The sequence below is a fragment of the Sylvia atricapilla genome, chromosome 13 (assembly GCF_009819655.1).
Source record: "Sylvia atricapilla isolate bSylAtr1 chromosome 13, bSylAtr1.pri, whole genome shotgun sequence".
Lineage (NCBI taxonomy): Eukaryota > Metazoa > Chordata > Aves > Passeriformes > Sylviidae > Sylvia > Sylvia atricapilla.
In genome coordinates this window covers 12,115,202-12,132,474 of record NC_089152.1, presented here as the reverse complement: position 1 = coordinate 12,132,474, position 17,273 = coordinate 12,115,202, and the positions used below count along the sequence as shown (strand labels likewise).

Here is a 17,273-nt window from a genome sequence, read left to right as displayed (position 1 = left end):
TTTACCATCAAATAATATACAGGATGGAAAACCACAGTGTTCAACTTCCTTCATATATGTGCATTTATTTTGCTAGTTATGCTGGGTTTTTCTTTTAGTATCTCCCTTCAAGAGCATTTTGTAATCCTTGTAACTGAAAAACTTTTTTCCTGTAGTCATTACTTGCAGCTTTGATAGGTGGTTTATCATTAACAACTGCCTTTGTTTATTCTTCAAAAGAGATTGAGAATGCCAGGGCAAGGAAAACATCAGGTGTCTTATGTGTGGTTGCCACTTCCCATCTGCTTGTCCCTTTGAAGTCTACAGCCTTGAGATTTCAGGATTACTCTTAACAAGCTAACTTCATCTGACCTGAAAATATATTCTTAACTTTAATTGCATATTGTGAAAATACAGCCTTAAGTGCTCTTATTTTTAGCCCTGTTCTGTGTTTATGTTCATATTTGCTTATACTGAAATAGTTTTTGCAGGCTGCTTTCACAGATGTTGAGTTTTGTGTGTGAAATTTGTAAGTGCTTCACAAGAGACTTCAGGATCATTGCAACTCTTTTCACAAGTGTTGTTTGTTTGTGGCTTAAATACCTAGTTCAAAATCAAGCAGTACCTGGCCTAAGACTTAAGGGGTTTTTATTTTGTGTTATAGTAAATGTAATTTTGATTTAAATGATGCTGCAGTTACTCAGTGTTTAACTCTGGTTCTTTCACCACACTTTTAGTTTCATCTGTGTGCAAATTTTTTTCAAGATTGTCCAGTGTCCGTTTCGCCTTTCAGTTCAGCTATAAACATCAAATCTGCCAGACCTGCTCTGAAATCACCCAACAAACAGCTCCGGACTACTGTGGGCAGTAAGGTACTGCACAGACCTGCTGTTCTGTGGTGTCTGTTCTTTCTGGGAAATGCTGGGCAGCCTCAGACTGCATTCTGTCACTGTTCATGGGGGCTGTCCAGTGTTCAGGACAGCAAGAGCCACAGAGCAGTGCTCCAGGCCTGGGTATAAGCAGTGTGTTTATTTTATATATAGAAGGCTGTTGAATACAGCCACACTCTTCAGTTTCCTGCATTTAGGATCCCAACCTCATCATCTCCAGTGTTCAGCCAAAACCTAACAAATAATTGAAAGACTAAGATTTGACTTTTTACTGGAAATGTTTCATTAGCAAAGCTCTTATGTCTGGTATTTTCTAGTTCCGGAATTCTTTGTCTTTACTTATGGTGACACTCAATGCAACCACTCCTCATTATGTGAGATGCATAAAGCCAAACGATGAGAAATTGCCTTTTGAGTAAGTATGTTGTGCTCAGCTGTGGTTTTCCCTCTCACTGTGCTGGTGTGTCAGCAAGCTCAGTTCTTATTGTTGAGAAACTTCCCGTACAGAACATGGTTTTCCTTTCCAGGAAGCTGAATTTGAAAAAGTACTGTCTTCTTACAAAAAATGGAATATTTAAGTGTCATAATTGTTACCTTAAAAGTCTTTTAACCTAGTATTTTTCTAGTTAGATACTAGGGATTGTGTATTTGTCAGAATATTTTTAGGGTAAAGGTTGTTCTCCTTTGGTTTAAGTTGATGAATATTTTATATAGGGGTGTTGCCCTTATGCAGTAAGGATTAACCCAAATTTATATTTAGAGAATAGAAACCTGTACCATTTTGTTTGTGAAATTCTCTTTAGTCTGCAGAAATGTTTAAAAGGGATTTAGAAGTCAGAAAAGATGTGAACAGTGTTGAACATAGCCCCAGATGTTTCCCCAATTTTTATGTAATTTTAATGTTTGAATGCAGTCATATGTGGCAGATAATTTTCATCATTCCTATGACCAGATTAATAACCACTAACCCATGAGTAGGAGTTAACTTTGATGCAGCTGTTGGTCTCTTTTGTGGGCAGACCTGTGGAAGCACTCTGGTGTTAGTTATACAGCTTCCAGCTGGAAGGCAAGTGAAACTAAAGCCTTTATCATTTATGAGTAGGAGGGAAGAGGCCAGCTTTGATTCTAAATGAAATCTTTTAAGTATGTTAGTTCATTTTCTTGTAGCCAGACAAAATCTTTCCATGTGAAACACTTTACTGATGATATTATATCACTGTCACTGCTCTCATGATTCTGCAGTGAGGGCAGAAATAGCTTGGATAATGTAAAAATATGTCAGAACTAGACTAGAGGAGTGCACCATAAGCTTCTGAAAGAGCACTGTAGTCATCTGCCAGCTACAGGGCTCTCTTGGCTAATGCTGAATTGACACTGGAGGTGTGCTCTGTGGGTGTATCAGCTCTGGTCCAGAACAGGAAGGGGCCTTTCCATGCCTTGTGTTTGTATTTTGGAACACAGGTATTAATGAGCAAACCCTGGTTTATTCATAATGAATGGGCTAAAGTATACCTAGAGGGTTTCTTCCTAGTGGGCTAATGAGGGGATTTATTTCTGTGTATGTTTTGTGTTGAGATTGGAACTATTCTTTACCACTTGGTGCTATGAACAGGCACAGTTAATCCTGACAGGAAATAGGAATTTTAATGAGAGAAATAAACACAGTCTTCCTTTGGTTTTGAGAAAGAAACAGAAAACCCAGATTTTTTAAATTTATTTATATTTTTAGTTTGTGATATAGAGTAGGACATTATATAAGAAGCAAGGAGCATTGTGTTCTATGAGCAGAAATACAAATCCAGTTGGTAGAATGTTTCTAATTATTACAGCATGCCAAACCCGGCAGAAATGTAAAGTATAACACTGCTTTTTTTTTTTTTTAGGTTTGATTCCAAAAGAGTTGCTCAGCAGCTGAGAGCATGTGGTGTTTTGGAAACTATTCGGATTAGTGCACAGAGCTATCCATCCAGGTGGGGATAGCAGTGGGCCTCCCTGTGCCAAAAAATACCTAGTTGTGTGTTAATGAAACTAATTTGTTAACTCCTGATTTTCCAGGTGGACTTATATTGAGTTTTTCAGCCGCTACAGCATTCTTATGACACAGCAGGAACTCTCCATAAATGACAAGAAACAGATTTGCAAGATTGTTTTGCAGCGGCTGATCCAGGTTGGTTTGTCTGCACCAGCCCATGGATGTATTACAGCATCTGTTAGTAATAAAAGGTCTCTTTTGCCATGGGTAGTGTCTCCCCTCAGACAGGAAAGGTATTTGCATTATTACTGTTTTTCCTGGTTTACTGTGCTGTACATAGGCTTGTGGGTCAGTAACCTTGTGTTGTGACAGTTGTGATGTGTCCATGGACAGAGAATTTAACCACTCTGTGCTTAATACTGTCACTTACAAAATGGAAGACATCCTGTTTTTATAAACCAGTAAACAGTAATGGTATACATTTGTCAAGTATTACAAGCACAAGAAGGATTTTGATGGTGGAATGCAGCATATTGGAGAGCTGTTCAAAAATTTGCTATTTTGCACGTTGCTTGTTTGTTAGATGAACCTGTGGTGGTGAGGCTGGTCGCAGTCAGGTCAGCACCTCAGGGCTGAGTTCAGATTCAGGGATGTGACACAGGCACACTTGCTAAGTAGCTCTGGCACAGGCCAAGGGGGAGAGCTGGAACTTAAAAGCAGCTTCACCCTGAGTTTCTGCTCACACAGCTCAGTGGTTCCAGACTAGAAGTGTTCATCAAAAGGTACTGCTGAGCCCATGGAACCAGACTTGTGGGAGGAGGTGAAGAGGTTGCTTTTAAGGCCCTGATAAGTCCTGCCTTTAATTTTAGATCACGAGTGTGCCACTTTTGATGTAGTTCCCTGTGTCTTTCCTGCTAAGTGGGTTTTCCCCCCTAAATCCTCCTATCTACAAAGCAGGCAGAGAGGATATTCTTATTTAAGAAGATTGTGTCTTGAAGCAGAGCTTGCCTGAAGTGACAATTTATAAAAGGAAGAGAATAGCCGGTCTACAAAAATAAACTAAAAACTTCACATACCTGCCATTTTCTATTTTCAGGATCATAACCAGTATCAGTTTGGGAGGACAAAGATATTTTTCAGAGCAGGGCAGGTTGCTTACCTGGAGAAGCTGCGCTCCGACAAGCTGAGGCAGGCGTGCATCCTGATCCAGAAGCGTGTGCGGGGCTGGCTGCAGCGGAGGAGGTTCCTGAGCCTCAGGAGGGCGGCGGTCACCGTGCAGCAGTACTTCCGTGGGCAGCGCACTGTCAGGTACCCCTGCTGCCCAGGGCATTGCTCTGGGCCCTGTCTGAAGGCACAGGGGAGTGCCAGATGATGCCCAAAGTGTGGGGTTTTTTATGAAAGAGCAGTTCAGGTTGTGTTTTGATTTCATCTTGGTTGTAATTATAGACTCAAATGTGTTCTGGTTATTCAGCTGATAGGAGAAAAGTACGCCAACAGGTTTCCAACCTTGCCTGACAGATTCCCAAGCTGCCTGTCTGCCTGTGAGCTCAGTCCTTAGCTGATAATAGATGTCCCAGTTGGCCTTTCTACTGAGCTTCAGAGCCAGAGAAGAAATCAGGGGTTTACGAATTCGTATGGACAAATTATTGGAAAGGATGTGCACCAGGCATTTGCAAAGCAGACTGAAAGATGGCTCTGTGTAGGCTTGGAGGTTTTCATACAGAGACCATCAGGACAGATGCTTGTGGATACATTTAAAAGTTGTGGATAACTCCCTCTCTTTCACTTTGGTTGAAGAACAAGCTCTATTTTTGATAATGGATGCCTGTTTTTGATATCTTATCTTTTTGTGTGTGTCTGTATGCCATTTGACCAACCAAGGCAATGAGCATGAGATCAAATGTGACCTAAGTAAATTTTATTGTTTTTTGAATTAAGGCAAGCTATAACTGCAAGAAATCTGAAGGAAACATGGGCAGCTATAATTATTCAGAAATACTGTCGGGGGTACCTTGTGCGCAGACTTTGCCAGCTCATCCATGTGGCTGCTGTAACAATACAAGCTTACACAAGAGGATTTCTAGCAAGAAAAAAGTATCGGAAGGTACAGCCTGTCAAAAATCTTATTTCAGTAATTCTTGCTCTGTAAGGAAGATGAGCACAATGGCAGTTATCCCTAATACTTTACCTTTTGCATATCTGGTTCTCTCTGCTCTGTTTTTTTTGTTTTTTTTTTTTTTTTACCAAGATCTCTGGTTTATGCTGGATGCAGACCATTTACTGTGATCACTACACTGGCTCAAATGTGTCTGCAGTCTGGATATTTCAGTATTTTGATATTCCCCTGAGATGCATTGTCCTCAGCAATGTGTGTAGACTCACAGACTGCTGTAATTGGTGTGGATTGAGCTACTTACAGAGAGATGTTGATACTTTGTTTTACAGATGCGTGAAGAGCAGAAGGCTGTGATCCTCCAGAAGTACGCCCGTGCGTGGCTTGCCAGGCGCAGATTCCAGAACATTCGGCGCTTTGTGTTGAACATCCAGCTTTCATACAGAGTTCAGCAGCTGCAGAAGAAGATAGAAGAGCAGGTGAGGGGAAGCAGTCAGGCTCTGATTTGTACTCTGTGTTTTACCATATCTGCTCTAGTCAAAGATGTTGAATTAAGAAGACAGGAGAATATGTAAGGCTTCTGGTCCTTTACAATAAACTACTAGACTTTCTACACCCATGGTAGAAAGAATCATCTAGGGTTTCCGTGTATTTATGGGTTAATTATGCAAATGAGAAGAGTCTGCAATTACCGTTTAGGTTTTTTTACTGTTTCCTAAGTCCATCCAGTCTCTGGATGGGGTTGTTTGTGTTAGGATGAAGGATGTGTGAGATACTGCTCTAGTGCAACATGTTTTGTTACTTTGAGGAATTCAACATTATGTTTATTTTGCAGCTTATTTTTGAGAGCCATTCCATGATCTTTAAAATGGTAGTGTTAATCTAATTGATGGAAACAGTTGGGTTGAAATAATCATGACTGACAAGGGATGTTGAGCAGAAGTAGGTCAGGTACTCCCTTTAAAATTCTATGGAACAGTTTCAGTGCATGTTTCTGTTTTCTTTTGCCTTGTCCTGCTCATTTTAGAGTAGAGAAAATCATGGTTTGCTGGAACGATTGACCAATGTGGCTTCAGCTCATATGAATGACGTGGAAACAATTCAGAAACTTGAATCAGAACTTGAAAAATTAACTGCTCAAAAGAGAACATATGAAGAGAAAGGGAAAAATATAAAGAGGACAGTGAGCAGGTAAATTATAATTGCCATCTGTGCTTTTATTTTCAAATAATGTTTTCAGTTACTGGATTTATTAAATGCATGATTTGAGAGTTTCTAAGTAACTATACTCCTTTGGGGGAGGCAGTAGGGAAGGAAGAGAGTCCATGTATACTTCTTAAAATAGAAGATCTTCTGTGACCTATTTCTTCCTCCTTTGTAATTTGTATATTTTACTTACTTTCTGTTTGTACAGAAAATCTTAAAACTTGAGAATCAGAATAAAGAATTACAAGAACAGAAGGAGACCTTAGAAATAAAACTCCAAGAAAAAACTGAGGAAATGAAAGGTACAATAACTAAAGAAGTATATTCAAAGGAGTTACACTGGGGTAAAGTCAGGTTTTCAGCAAAAGTAAATTACTTTTGTTCTAATAAAAGCAGTATAAATGCTGAAATTGTAGTAAATTGAAAGCTGGTGCTTCTCTTGCTTAGAATGTGTAGCACAAGTGTACAAATTCTTTTAATTTAATTGTTAAATTAATTTTTTTCTTTCAATAGCAGAAGCTCTCCTCCTGCTATGTTTCCTTTTTCATACACATGCATTCCATCAAAGTGTAGCTTCATCCTTGCTTCCTTTAATACTCTACTTTTAGGAATCTAATTTCAAAGGACACAGGCAGCACATGAGATCAAGTATACTTTAGATAAATAATTGCACAATTTGGTGCTTCAGAATCTTTTTTCTATAGCATTACTTGTAAAACGTACTGTGATAAATTTTGCTCTTGAGAGAGTACTTTCAACCTCAGAGTATGTTAAGGGTTACTTATTAAAATTAAACTTCTCATTGTGATCATGCTTTTTAATCAATGTACACAATTGCATGAAGGTCGTTGAAATATTAAAATATTTTTTGACAGAGAAAATGGATGAACTCACACAGCAACTCTTCAATGATGTACAAAAAGAAGAAAACCAGCGAATGTATGTAGTCTGAATTTTATTTCTTAGAAACAGCATTCATTTTTTTCTCTTTCCCACCTTTCCTTCTTCTGTGAATGTATTATGCCAGCGTCATTTATGAATCTGTCCATGTTCTTGGGTACTAGTGCTGGTACTGAAGTAATTCATGCAGAGTTTAGGAAAAGCACATTCTTTTTTGTGGGTGAGTCATTTGCAGGAAATTGGACTGTTCTTGGTTTTGCAGTTTCCTGTGTTTTCCTGTGTCTCTGAGAACTGAAAGCCAGCTCTGATCATAATGGCTTCTTTGGAGATGTCCTCAGCATTTGGTCAGGAGTGGAAGAGCAGCTGATGGCCACACCAGTCAGAACTCCTGTGAAGTGAATATGAAAGGACAGAACTGAAAGATTCAGTGTGAGGGAAAGGCAGTATTTGTGAAGGACATCTGGTTAAAAATATAAAGGAAAAATCCTTTTTTCCCCCTTCGGTAAAAATGCTATCATTTATCAACAAATGGCTATTGCTTTCAGCATGCTTCTCTTGGATCAGGTGTTGATTTCCCACTAGCTCTTTTCCAGTACAAGACAGAGAACCTTGAGTACCAGAGAAATGCTGTTCTCTGAAGTGTGAAGAGAGCAACCAGTCACTGTTCCTGAGGGCTGGAAGCTCTGTGGTGCTCCAGCTCAGTCTGATTTCAGCTGCCAGTAACTTCAGACTATATTAAGAGAACTTCTTTTGCTAGTTTTTCTGCTTTGCTCATTACTTGTACTATGCTGGAAGCCAGTCCAGCAGGGGCTGGTGGAAAATGGAAAGTTTCCTGCAGTATTTTACTGAGGACCCAGGGCTTCCTTTCGCTGGTCCTTCTTCAGTGCTGACTGTTTCCATGAATGCAGTGGAAAGGTGCTCAGGTGGCTAACTCAAAGTTAGAGAACAGGCCTTGAGTGGAAAAAACTCAGTTTTGCATTGAATTCCATCCTAGTGTCATTATATTATCTGTAAGGAAATGCAGGGATGTTCTCCTCCCATTATCATCCATTGTGTGGGTGGGTTCTGAGGATGTAGGATAGCATTTTCAAGTAATTATGGTTCATTTAAATGTTCTTCAGCATGTCCACTTTTTCACTTAAAAATATAGACAAATAAAAACACCTTTTTTTGTGTTGTGTTCTTAAGGATACTTGAGAAAAATTTCCAAAACCAGAAGCAGGACTATGAAAAGGAGATTGAATTGCTCAAGGGAGAAATTAAGATTCTGAAAGAAGAAAAAACTCAGCTACAGCAACAAATTCAGCAAGAAATTATCGTTCAGGATGGCTTGAAAATGGAAGTAGGACAGCTTACAAAACAAGCAGAGGTGAAGCATTTAATTTTGGAGTCCTTGCTAGATAAAGCAAGTGGAGAATGTGCATGTTTTGCTTGTAGATTTTCACTAATTTCTTTATTTCCAGTGCCTTTTTAGAAGAAGCTGTAGTTAATAAGCTGTATTTAATACATGACTGTATTGCATTGTTTTCATATAGTAGACAGTGCAAGTTACTCATCACAGAAATAAGTGCATGTTTTCAAGAGTAATTTTGCTTGAATATTTATAAATATAAATATATAGATCATTTTTTTCCTGAGAAAGTATTCGTTTCTACGGGAATTTTTCATATATGTAGTTTATAAACTGAACCTTAAATTAGTGTAAAGTCACATTTTTGTCCTCTGAGTCAATTCCATGGCAAAACATACATTTTTTCAGTACCTCACATTACTGTTCTGCTGTGATACCTGAGAACCAGATGCTTTAAGCACAACGCATTTTAAGCTTTTCACCATATTAATTTGTTCTTAACTATAATTATGATTTAACTGATATTCAGCCCTTGTCACCCACTCCTTGTCTCAGTATGTGATTTCTGTTTGATTCAGAAAATACCGGAGTTGCAAAAGGAAATTGAGCTGCTTCAGACACAAAAATTGGATGTTGAAAAGCAGGCGCAGTCACAGAAGCGAGAATTGAGGGGTAAGTTACACACCAGATAGTGCAGAGAATTCCTAACTGCAGTGTGAGCCAAGCCACTTTAAACTGATCTCTTGGGTGTCAGCTATGACAAAATTCCAGTTCTCTTTCCCATCCCATGGTGGTTTAATTCCATTCATACATATATATACAGTTTTACAAAGTGGTTACTCAATACTGAGATCCAAAGGTACCCCTTTGAGAAAACTCTGAATTCAGGCATTTCTCCTTTGAAATGAAATAAATACTAATGATTTAAACTTCACCTAGAATTTAAACTTCACTTAGCGTTAAACAAGTGACACAAATATGTGTAAACAATACATTATCTAGTTTTCATTCACTCTGTCTTTTGTCCTAGGTCCAATAATATCAAATATGCTTAAATAACTTGCTGAGTTGGGTTCTCTTTGGAAAAATGTACTTAAGAAGCACTACTGTTGTGAACTTTGTTTAATGATAATAATATCACAGAGCAAACATGTATTTACAGCATTTAATGTAGTAACCTAGAACAAGATGATGAATCAACTCTCCAGCCCTAGGAGTTCCCCAGATTCAGATTAGAAAGATGTAATTTTGCATTGAAAGTTTAGAAAAAAAACAGTATTGGTGGTACATCAACCTAATGCTCCTACATGTCCCAAAGTAGAACTGAGTCCCTCATGGTATTCCTGTGGTAAATCAGATATATTTACGGAGTACCAAGAAAGAACCTTGTAGATTTAGGAAGAGGATGGTTTGATCTTTTTAATGAAACATGCAGAGAAAATAATGAATTTTATAAACTTTGTGAATTTTTTTTTTTTTTCCCAGAAAAGATGTCAGAAGTTACAAAGCAGCTTCTTGAAAGTTATGATTTTGAAGATGTAAGAAGCAGGTAATTTTGTTCTAAGGCATCTTAAAAAAAGCTTATAAAATGCATTATGGTCACCTGCACACTAATGGTTCTGCCTTGCATTCTAGACTCTCTACAGAGGATCTGGAGCACTTAAATGAGGATGGAGAACTGTGGTTTGCTTACGAGGGCTTGAAAAAAGCCACAAGGTTAGTTCAGTTCTTCACCGTTTCCATAACTCTAAGCTGTGACCTAGAAGATAAATGGAAAGATCAGTGGCTAACAAGATTTTATAGTGTAATGCTGAAATTCTGTTAAGGAAATGAACAAACACTATATTATATGATGAGCTGAGCAGATTAAAATCAGTTGAATAAACGTCTACCAAGCCAGTGAGATAAGTGTGTATGTGTCAGTCAGGAAAATGTGTTTCCTCTGAGATACCATGCATAACTTTCAACTCCTTTAATGCACAGGTGATGTAATGGAATATCTCTCTGTTAATCACAGTACTTTTGTTTTCACTTTGCATTAAATTTGACCCATTTAATCAAGGTCGTTCTACATCTGCCATGTTCTTTTTCCCGTTTGTTTTAACAGAGTATTGGAAAGCCATTTCCAGTCTCAGAAAGAAATATATGAGAAGGAGATTGAAGGCTTGAACTTTAAAGTTGAACATCTTAGTCAAGATATTAATCATCTACAGAAATTATTCCGGGAGGAAAATGACATAAATGATGGCATTCGGCTTGAAGTTAGCAGGCTAACTTCAGAAAACCTGGTAAGGTCCAGGTGTAGAAGTACAACCCAGATATGTTTGTGGCACTCAAAATATTGTGGTTATGTCTTTGAAATCTCAAGGCTCAAACAAATGTGGCCATGTAAGATGACACATCCATAAGGCCCTTTCCCTGCCTGCTGGGGCAATGTGTAAGGGGACAGCTGAATTTATTGTTTGAATGTCCAGCTTGCTGGGACAGCCTCACAGAGACTTTTTGCCTTTTCATTTGCATAAACCTGATTCGAGATTTTTCTAAGAAGCCTCCTCAGAATTCTGAAGCTCTCCCCAGCAGAGGGCAGCTGCACATTCCAAAACCAGCTACAGGCACGGCTGAGGAGCCTGACAAGTGCTGCTGTGCAAAACTGTCTGACACAAGGAACTGATGTTGTTCCAGAAGATAGCATATGCCATATCATTTTTCTGAAAAATAATTGAAGAAATGTATTCAAAACACAGCCTCATAAATTCAAAATAAAAGGAGAAGTTATTTATTATATTGTTTTTTAAAATTATTTTATGGGCTGTTGAAGGTGAAGGGTTTTTTTTCACTAGTAGTTGTACTGGGGAAATTAAAGCCATAATACAATTTCCTTTAAACTGGAGCAGAACAATGGTAGTGGAACAGTCCAGCAATTTGATTAGCTCAGTATTTAGTTTTTAAGAGTGGCCAGCAGCAGGTGCCTCCAGAAAAGTTAAACAGCAGTACCCTCCAGAGCCTCTCTCTGGTTTGGACTATTGGCAGTTGAAGGTCCTGGGGTGACTTAGGAACTACTGCAGGGATTTAAAAAGAAGGAAGGTGCTGAAATACACAAATCTCCTTTTTCTCCAAAAGGTAATCCCAGATCTTAAGCAGCAAGTTGCTGAACTTGAAAATCAAAAATTAGATCTTGAAAACCGTCTTCAAGAGCAGACCGTAAAGTTGCAAGGTAATGGACCCACTATGGTCCCCAGTCTTTCAGCTGTTTGAGATGAACTTGATGAATTCCCTGGAACTGAACTTTTAAAAGCTCAAGTAATATTCCATGATGACTTCATTGGCTTATTACTTACTTTCTTAAGAATAAAATGAAAAAAATGTAATGGAAAAAAAGTGTTATATAGCTTATACCTCTTCTTAAAGAGTAAGATACGTGCAAATATTTATTTTTTTTTTTTACCTTTTTGAGGTCATTCAGTTCTATGGTGTGGAAATCTCCAAATGCATTCCATTGGGCTCTGTTAAGAATATGCGGAATGGAATATGTCCTTTGGATACATTCATAAAAAGGAAAAGATCATTTGGAAGTTAAGGCATACTCTGTGAGGTGGACTTAAGAGATTGCTGCAAAACTCAGAGTGGGAAACAGGGAAAAGTTCTTCTCAATTTAGGAAAACGTACTCTTCTAAGGATTTGGTGTGTCTCTAACTGCAGTGTCTTCCTAGGCAACTGATTTAAAATTTATGACTAGTTTTACTGCCAACTGCAAGAAGTCTGCAATATCAAAATTCTTCATCCCATATAATTTTCTGTATGGTATGGAGTAGTCACATATTTCTCTGATACATTATCTGGCAGGTCATTCAATTTCATTAGATGAAACAAAATTATGAGAGTAAGAAAGATTTACTAAATACTAGTACTAAGCAGTAAATACCTTTGATTTTGTTGTTTCTGTTTTGTTTTGGGTTTTGTTGCTATTTATTATTGAAAAAAATGGAAGAGGTGTCAAATCGGCTGCATTTTGAGCTAGAACGGGATAGGACACGAAGACGGTAAGTTTTTATTTTATTTTATTTTATTTTACTATAAGAAATGTAGTCACTCTAAGCTGTGGTAACAGAGTCACTTAAACTCTTAAATGTACTACATTGCCCTTAAGTTTTGCCTTAGAGTGTTTTGCACAGTTAATAACTAATGGACAAGTATGATCTGACTGTGCTTTCACAAAAGATGAAGAGACAAGACTTCTTATCTATTTTTAGATCTTCTGAGGCCCAGAATGAAGTAGACATAAAAGAAAAAGAGAGTCTGAAGGACACAATCCAAGGAATTGAGGGGCTGAGCAATGGTTTGATGCAAGATGAAGACCAGGATGAAGTACAAAGCAAGATAAAGCAAGTGACAGCTCGACTTGCTGTGGAAAACATGGTGAGGAAATGGAATTGTCATTAAGAAACTGTACCTGAAATGCAGGATAAAAAGAATGAAATTAGGATTTTGTGGTGTGGATAGGATGTTCCTTCAACTAATTGAGAGAGAAAAAGAAATTTGAAGGTGTTTTTTCCAGCAAATATAAGTAAAAGCACATCGTAGTGCACTTTCATTGTGCCTGTAACATGGAGTGATAGAAAACGTTTTTTGATTGTGTTACTCTGAACTCACTGACCTTGATTATTACAGGATCTTGAAGAAAAGCTAGACATGAAAGACAGAATAATAAAAAAATTAGAAGATCAGATCAAAACTCTGACCAAGACTATTGAAAAAGGTAAGATATTATTATGTGATTTATTTTGCTTAATAGATTTGAATGCTCAGTGTCTGTTTGAAGAAAAAAATCTATTTTAAAAAGGTGAAGTTTGGGGTAGAGTTAGGAATTTAATACCTCAGAAAAATGTGCCAGGGGAATCAGCAGCACACATTACAGAAAAGTTTTTTCCTGGTGTTTTTTTTTTTTTTTTTTGCCTTTTCCCCCAGCTAAATCATAGTTACTTAGCGGACCTGGTCAGTATGATAAAGGTGAAGGCAGAGGGACAAGGTGCTGCCAGCAGCAGTTAATGCACACCCTCACACAAACTCTCTCTGAGCCAGCAGTGTTAGTTCTGCATCTGACATGGAGCTCCTCCTGAGAGTGGCAGATGATTCCTGATGTGAAGTTAGTCTGGACAAAGGTCTTATAGACAGAGTAGTTTTTCACTGCAGGATACTTGCAGAAACATTGCAAAATTGTCTACTGTAAAGGTGTAACCTTGCTGTTTATTTTTCTTAATGCTGCAAGTAATCCCACTGATCCCAGTGAAGCTGTTAATGAATAATAAAAATGTTACTTAACTCATAATGCTTGGAGCCATAAGATAAGAACATCAGTGTGGACAGGGTTTGTACTCTCTTAATTACAGAGAAAACTGCTTTTCTCCAGTAGTTTTTTTCTAACATGACCATTAGTTTAACCATTAACCTGGAAATAACAGTACTTTTCTGTTTGACAGCTGAAGCCCATGTGCCCACTGTGCCCAAAGAGTACATTGGAATGATGGAGTACAGAAAAGAGGATGAAGAAAGGATCATTCAGAATCTGATCCTCGGTATTTTAGTAAAACTTGGAATTTTATAAGTTATCAACAGTATTCAGAACACCGTAACAAAAACTACAAGGCACCATATTTCACTTATATTTAAAGTTGCCTTTTCCCTGTACTCTTACCACCAGTACAGTTTGAAGGCTCTATGTTGCTCTCTTTCCACTGCCAGACATTTCGAGTACAGAAATGCTTTATCTGTGTAAAATTAATTTCTCTGACTCTTCTCTGACTCTATTACCTTTCTTACTATTTATCCACCTCTGAAGCTGTAGATCTCAAGAGCACGCCAGGGACTTGAATTTACTTTCTTCCTGGTCATCTGCTAAGTCTGTAAGTCACAGTGCTTACATCCATGTGTGATGGTTCCTGTCTGTGCTTTCCACATCTTCCCTTCACTGAAAGGAGCTGTACTTTGTGTTTCTCTTGTAGAATGATTTTGTCCTTCATCTGAACTACTTCACAGTATCAGTCTTGCTGCCAAACCAGCTTTTCTCATTAGCTTACAATTAATGGTGAATTTGACAAATTTTCCATGTACATTTGTACCATTATTAAATTAACAACACCTACCTTTTCTTCTCACCTCCTTCTCACTTGTGAATGTTTATATTTTTGTGAACAAAGGTGTGGCCTTAAGCAATGCTGGAATTTGGTGGGGCATCCAGTGGGTAGTTAAATGTAATTTGCTTTTTGAAGTTGTCCTGCCTGGCATAGGCTATGCTGGACCTTAGAAGTCACTACAATACTCTCCTACTCCCCAGGAAAATATAATGAATACTCATATGTCAGCAACACTGTTACAGAAGTTTTCAGAAGCAAGTGTTTCATCAGTAAATCAGTTACCAAGTGACTGGTCACTGCAGAAAGGAACAGCATGGTGCCTGTCTCTTTCGGAATGATACATTGAAAACTGGATTTTTACATAATAAACCATGCGACTCTCCTCTTGTGCAGATTTAAAGCCACGTGGAGTTGTAGTTAATATGATACCTGGCCTTCCAGCTCACATCCTGTTCATGTGTGTGAGATATGCAGATTACCTGAACGATGCTGACATGCTGAAGTCGTTCATGAATGCAACCATTGATGGCATCAAACAGGTTGTTAAGGTAGGAGCCATGTTTGATTGTACTCCACTGTACTTTTTGATTTTTAACAAAAGGTTTACAAGATGCTTGCATGGTACCTGGGGAGTGCCAACACTACCATTTGCTGATATTCCTAGAAGGGAATGATCATCATTAGTGACACTCCTTTTGAGGTTTGTAGTAGCATCCCTGTAAAGTCTCCAGGTAAGGTTCTGCTGTGCTGAACACAGAATCCACAGAATGTGGATTTTTTTAGTGTAAATTATATACATTAATTTATATATTACATTAATATATTAATGTAAATTATTTTATCTGAAGATGTTGCTGATGAGATCATTTAAAGTATTTTATATTTTACAATGAGTAGCTAATTAGGTGAAGTGCACCTGCACTTTCAACACTGGTAAAAGTCAGAGGGACAGAAATGAAGGCTGGTAGGTCTGGCAGCAAGCTGGTAGTGGGCTGAAGAGGTTTTTGCACTGCTTGGCTGCTGGTGTAATTCAACATGTCATTTTGTACTGCAGCACTAGAACCCAAACATTTAAAATCGAATTGCCAGCCAGTGTACAAAATTCAATTATAAACAAAATTTGCTATGCTGTATGCATAAATAATCAGCTCTGTGAATGCTTATTATGGATTTATGATGGAATGAAACACCAGACACAGGGAGGAAGCACAGGCAGGAGTGAGCTGTGGTTTATGCAGTTGAACATGTACTGAGAATGCTTATAAGTTTGTACACAAACAAATTTATAGCACAGTTTATCCATCAGAGAAGCTTTTGTTTACTCAGCTAATAAAAATAAGAGATAGATAGTTAGAACTGTGTTTATATGTAGTTCAGTTTGTGAATGCAGGTGTTGTTCACACTTCTTTGCAGGAAGCCCTCCAATACACCACATATCCATAGGAACTGTAAAACTGTTTGTTCAGGCTTATTATTTAGCCTGTCACTTAAGAATACATAAGCAGTATTTACCAAACAAAAGGGGGATCTTTGCTGTGTGTTAGCCTGAAAACAGAGCAGGATTTGTTCAGCACCTTAGAGATGCTCTGTGCCCCTTCTGCTATAGATAGGCTCTGTTCTACCAATGCTGTAATGGTCTTCACTTCAATTATTGAATTAACTTCATGAGCCAATACCATTGTAAGACTGCTTTACTTACTATTTTCAGGAACATTCAGAAGACTTTGAGATGTTGTCCTTTTGGCTTTCCAATACGTATCATTTTCTTAACTGTCTGAAGCAGTACAGCGGGGAAGAGGTATGATTGATTTCATAAAATAATTTCATTACTTTTGACACATTTTAATTGGAATTTAAAATAGCATTAATTAATAGCTATTCACCAGCTGATCAGTGTTCCTTACAGGTATTTATAGATTCACATTGCTCTGCAGTTGTGCCATGTGTCTTATACAAATAATAAGACAGTATAGAATTAATGGATCAAAAGAAATGAAGGAAACATCAAAGTGCTAAAGTAAGTTAAGGCCATGACATGGAAACTGCTACTTAATTTGAATCTTTCCACATGAGTTTAATTTGAGCTGGACTTCATATATCCAGCCATGTATATATATAAAACAGCTTTACTGTTTTATAATTAGAGCCATTCACTCACTGCTACCAAAATAGAAGAAAACCTCTGGAAAGAAGCAAAACAATAAAATGTTCAGGTTTTCCCTTATTTCACTTGCTTGTTTAAGCTAAATCTCATCCTAAGATTCAAGGTTTTTAAAATTATTTTCAATTGGAAACTCTCACTGTGTTTTTAATGGGGTTTTATGGAATTGGGTGGCCTGAACTGGGGTTAGAGGCGTTCCCTCTCTTGGCCACACCGGGGTCACACAGAACCCAAACCACTAAACTTCGTTGCCAGCACTCTGTAATTGGGGTTGCAGCAGTAGGGAAAGCTCTGAATCCAGAAATTACTTTTAATCTACATTCTAATGAATATTAAACACCTCACACAGGTTATGATTTGGAGTAGACTTTTGAAGTCAGAACTTCACTAACGAAAAGTCAAAAATAATATCCCTTTGCAACAATACAGTGTAGATTTTTTTGTTTCCCATCATAGTTGAAACAACTACATTGTTGGCTTCTTATTTTGTGGGTTAGTTTGGGGTTTTTTTGGGTGGGGAATGAGAGGAGAAGAGGGAGAGTTTGCTTTCTGTTTAAGAGATCTAGGAGT

General features: G+C 37.9%; 1 protein-coding gene across 1 annotated transcript in view; it reads left to right on the top strand.

Annotated features, from left to right (window-relative positions):
* The window catches only part of MYO5C (myosin VC), a 33,305-nt gene that overhangs the window by 11,553 nt on the left and 4,479 nt on the right, over nt 1-17,273 (top strand). The window contains 23 exon segments of the mRNA XM_066328451.1: nt 717-851; nt 1,187-1,284; nt 2,753-2,839; nt 2,925-3,036; nt 3,938-4,149; nt 4,780-4,945; nt 5,287-5,433; nt 5,982-6,117; nt 6,120-6,145; nt 6,369-6,462; nt 7,036-7,099; nt 8,249-8,429; nt 8,990-9,083; nt 9,897-9,960; nt 10,047-10,127; nt 10,519-10,699; nt 11,532-11,625; nt 12,400-12,451; nt 12,662-12,827; nt 13,080-13,167; nt 13,889-13,984; nt 14,936-15,090; nt 16,251-16,340. Coding sequence (XP_066184548.1) covers nt 717-851; nt 1,187-1,284; nt 2,753-2,839; nt 2,925-3,036; nt 3,938-4,149; nt 4,780-4,945; nt 5,287-5,433; nt 5,982-6,117; nt 6,120-6,145; nt 6,369-6,462; nt 7,036-7,099; nt 8,249-8,429; nt 8,990-9,083; nt 9,897-9,960; nt 10,047-10,127; nt 10,519-10,699; nt 11,532-11,625; nt 12,400-12,451; nt 12,662-12,827; nt 13,080-13,167; nt 13,889-13,984; nt 14,936-15,090; nt 16,251-16,340 — 2,619 coding nt within the window.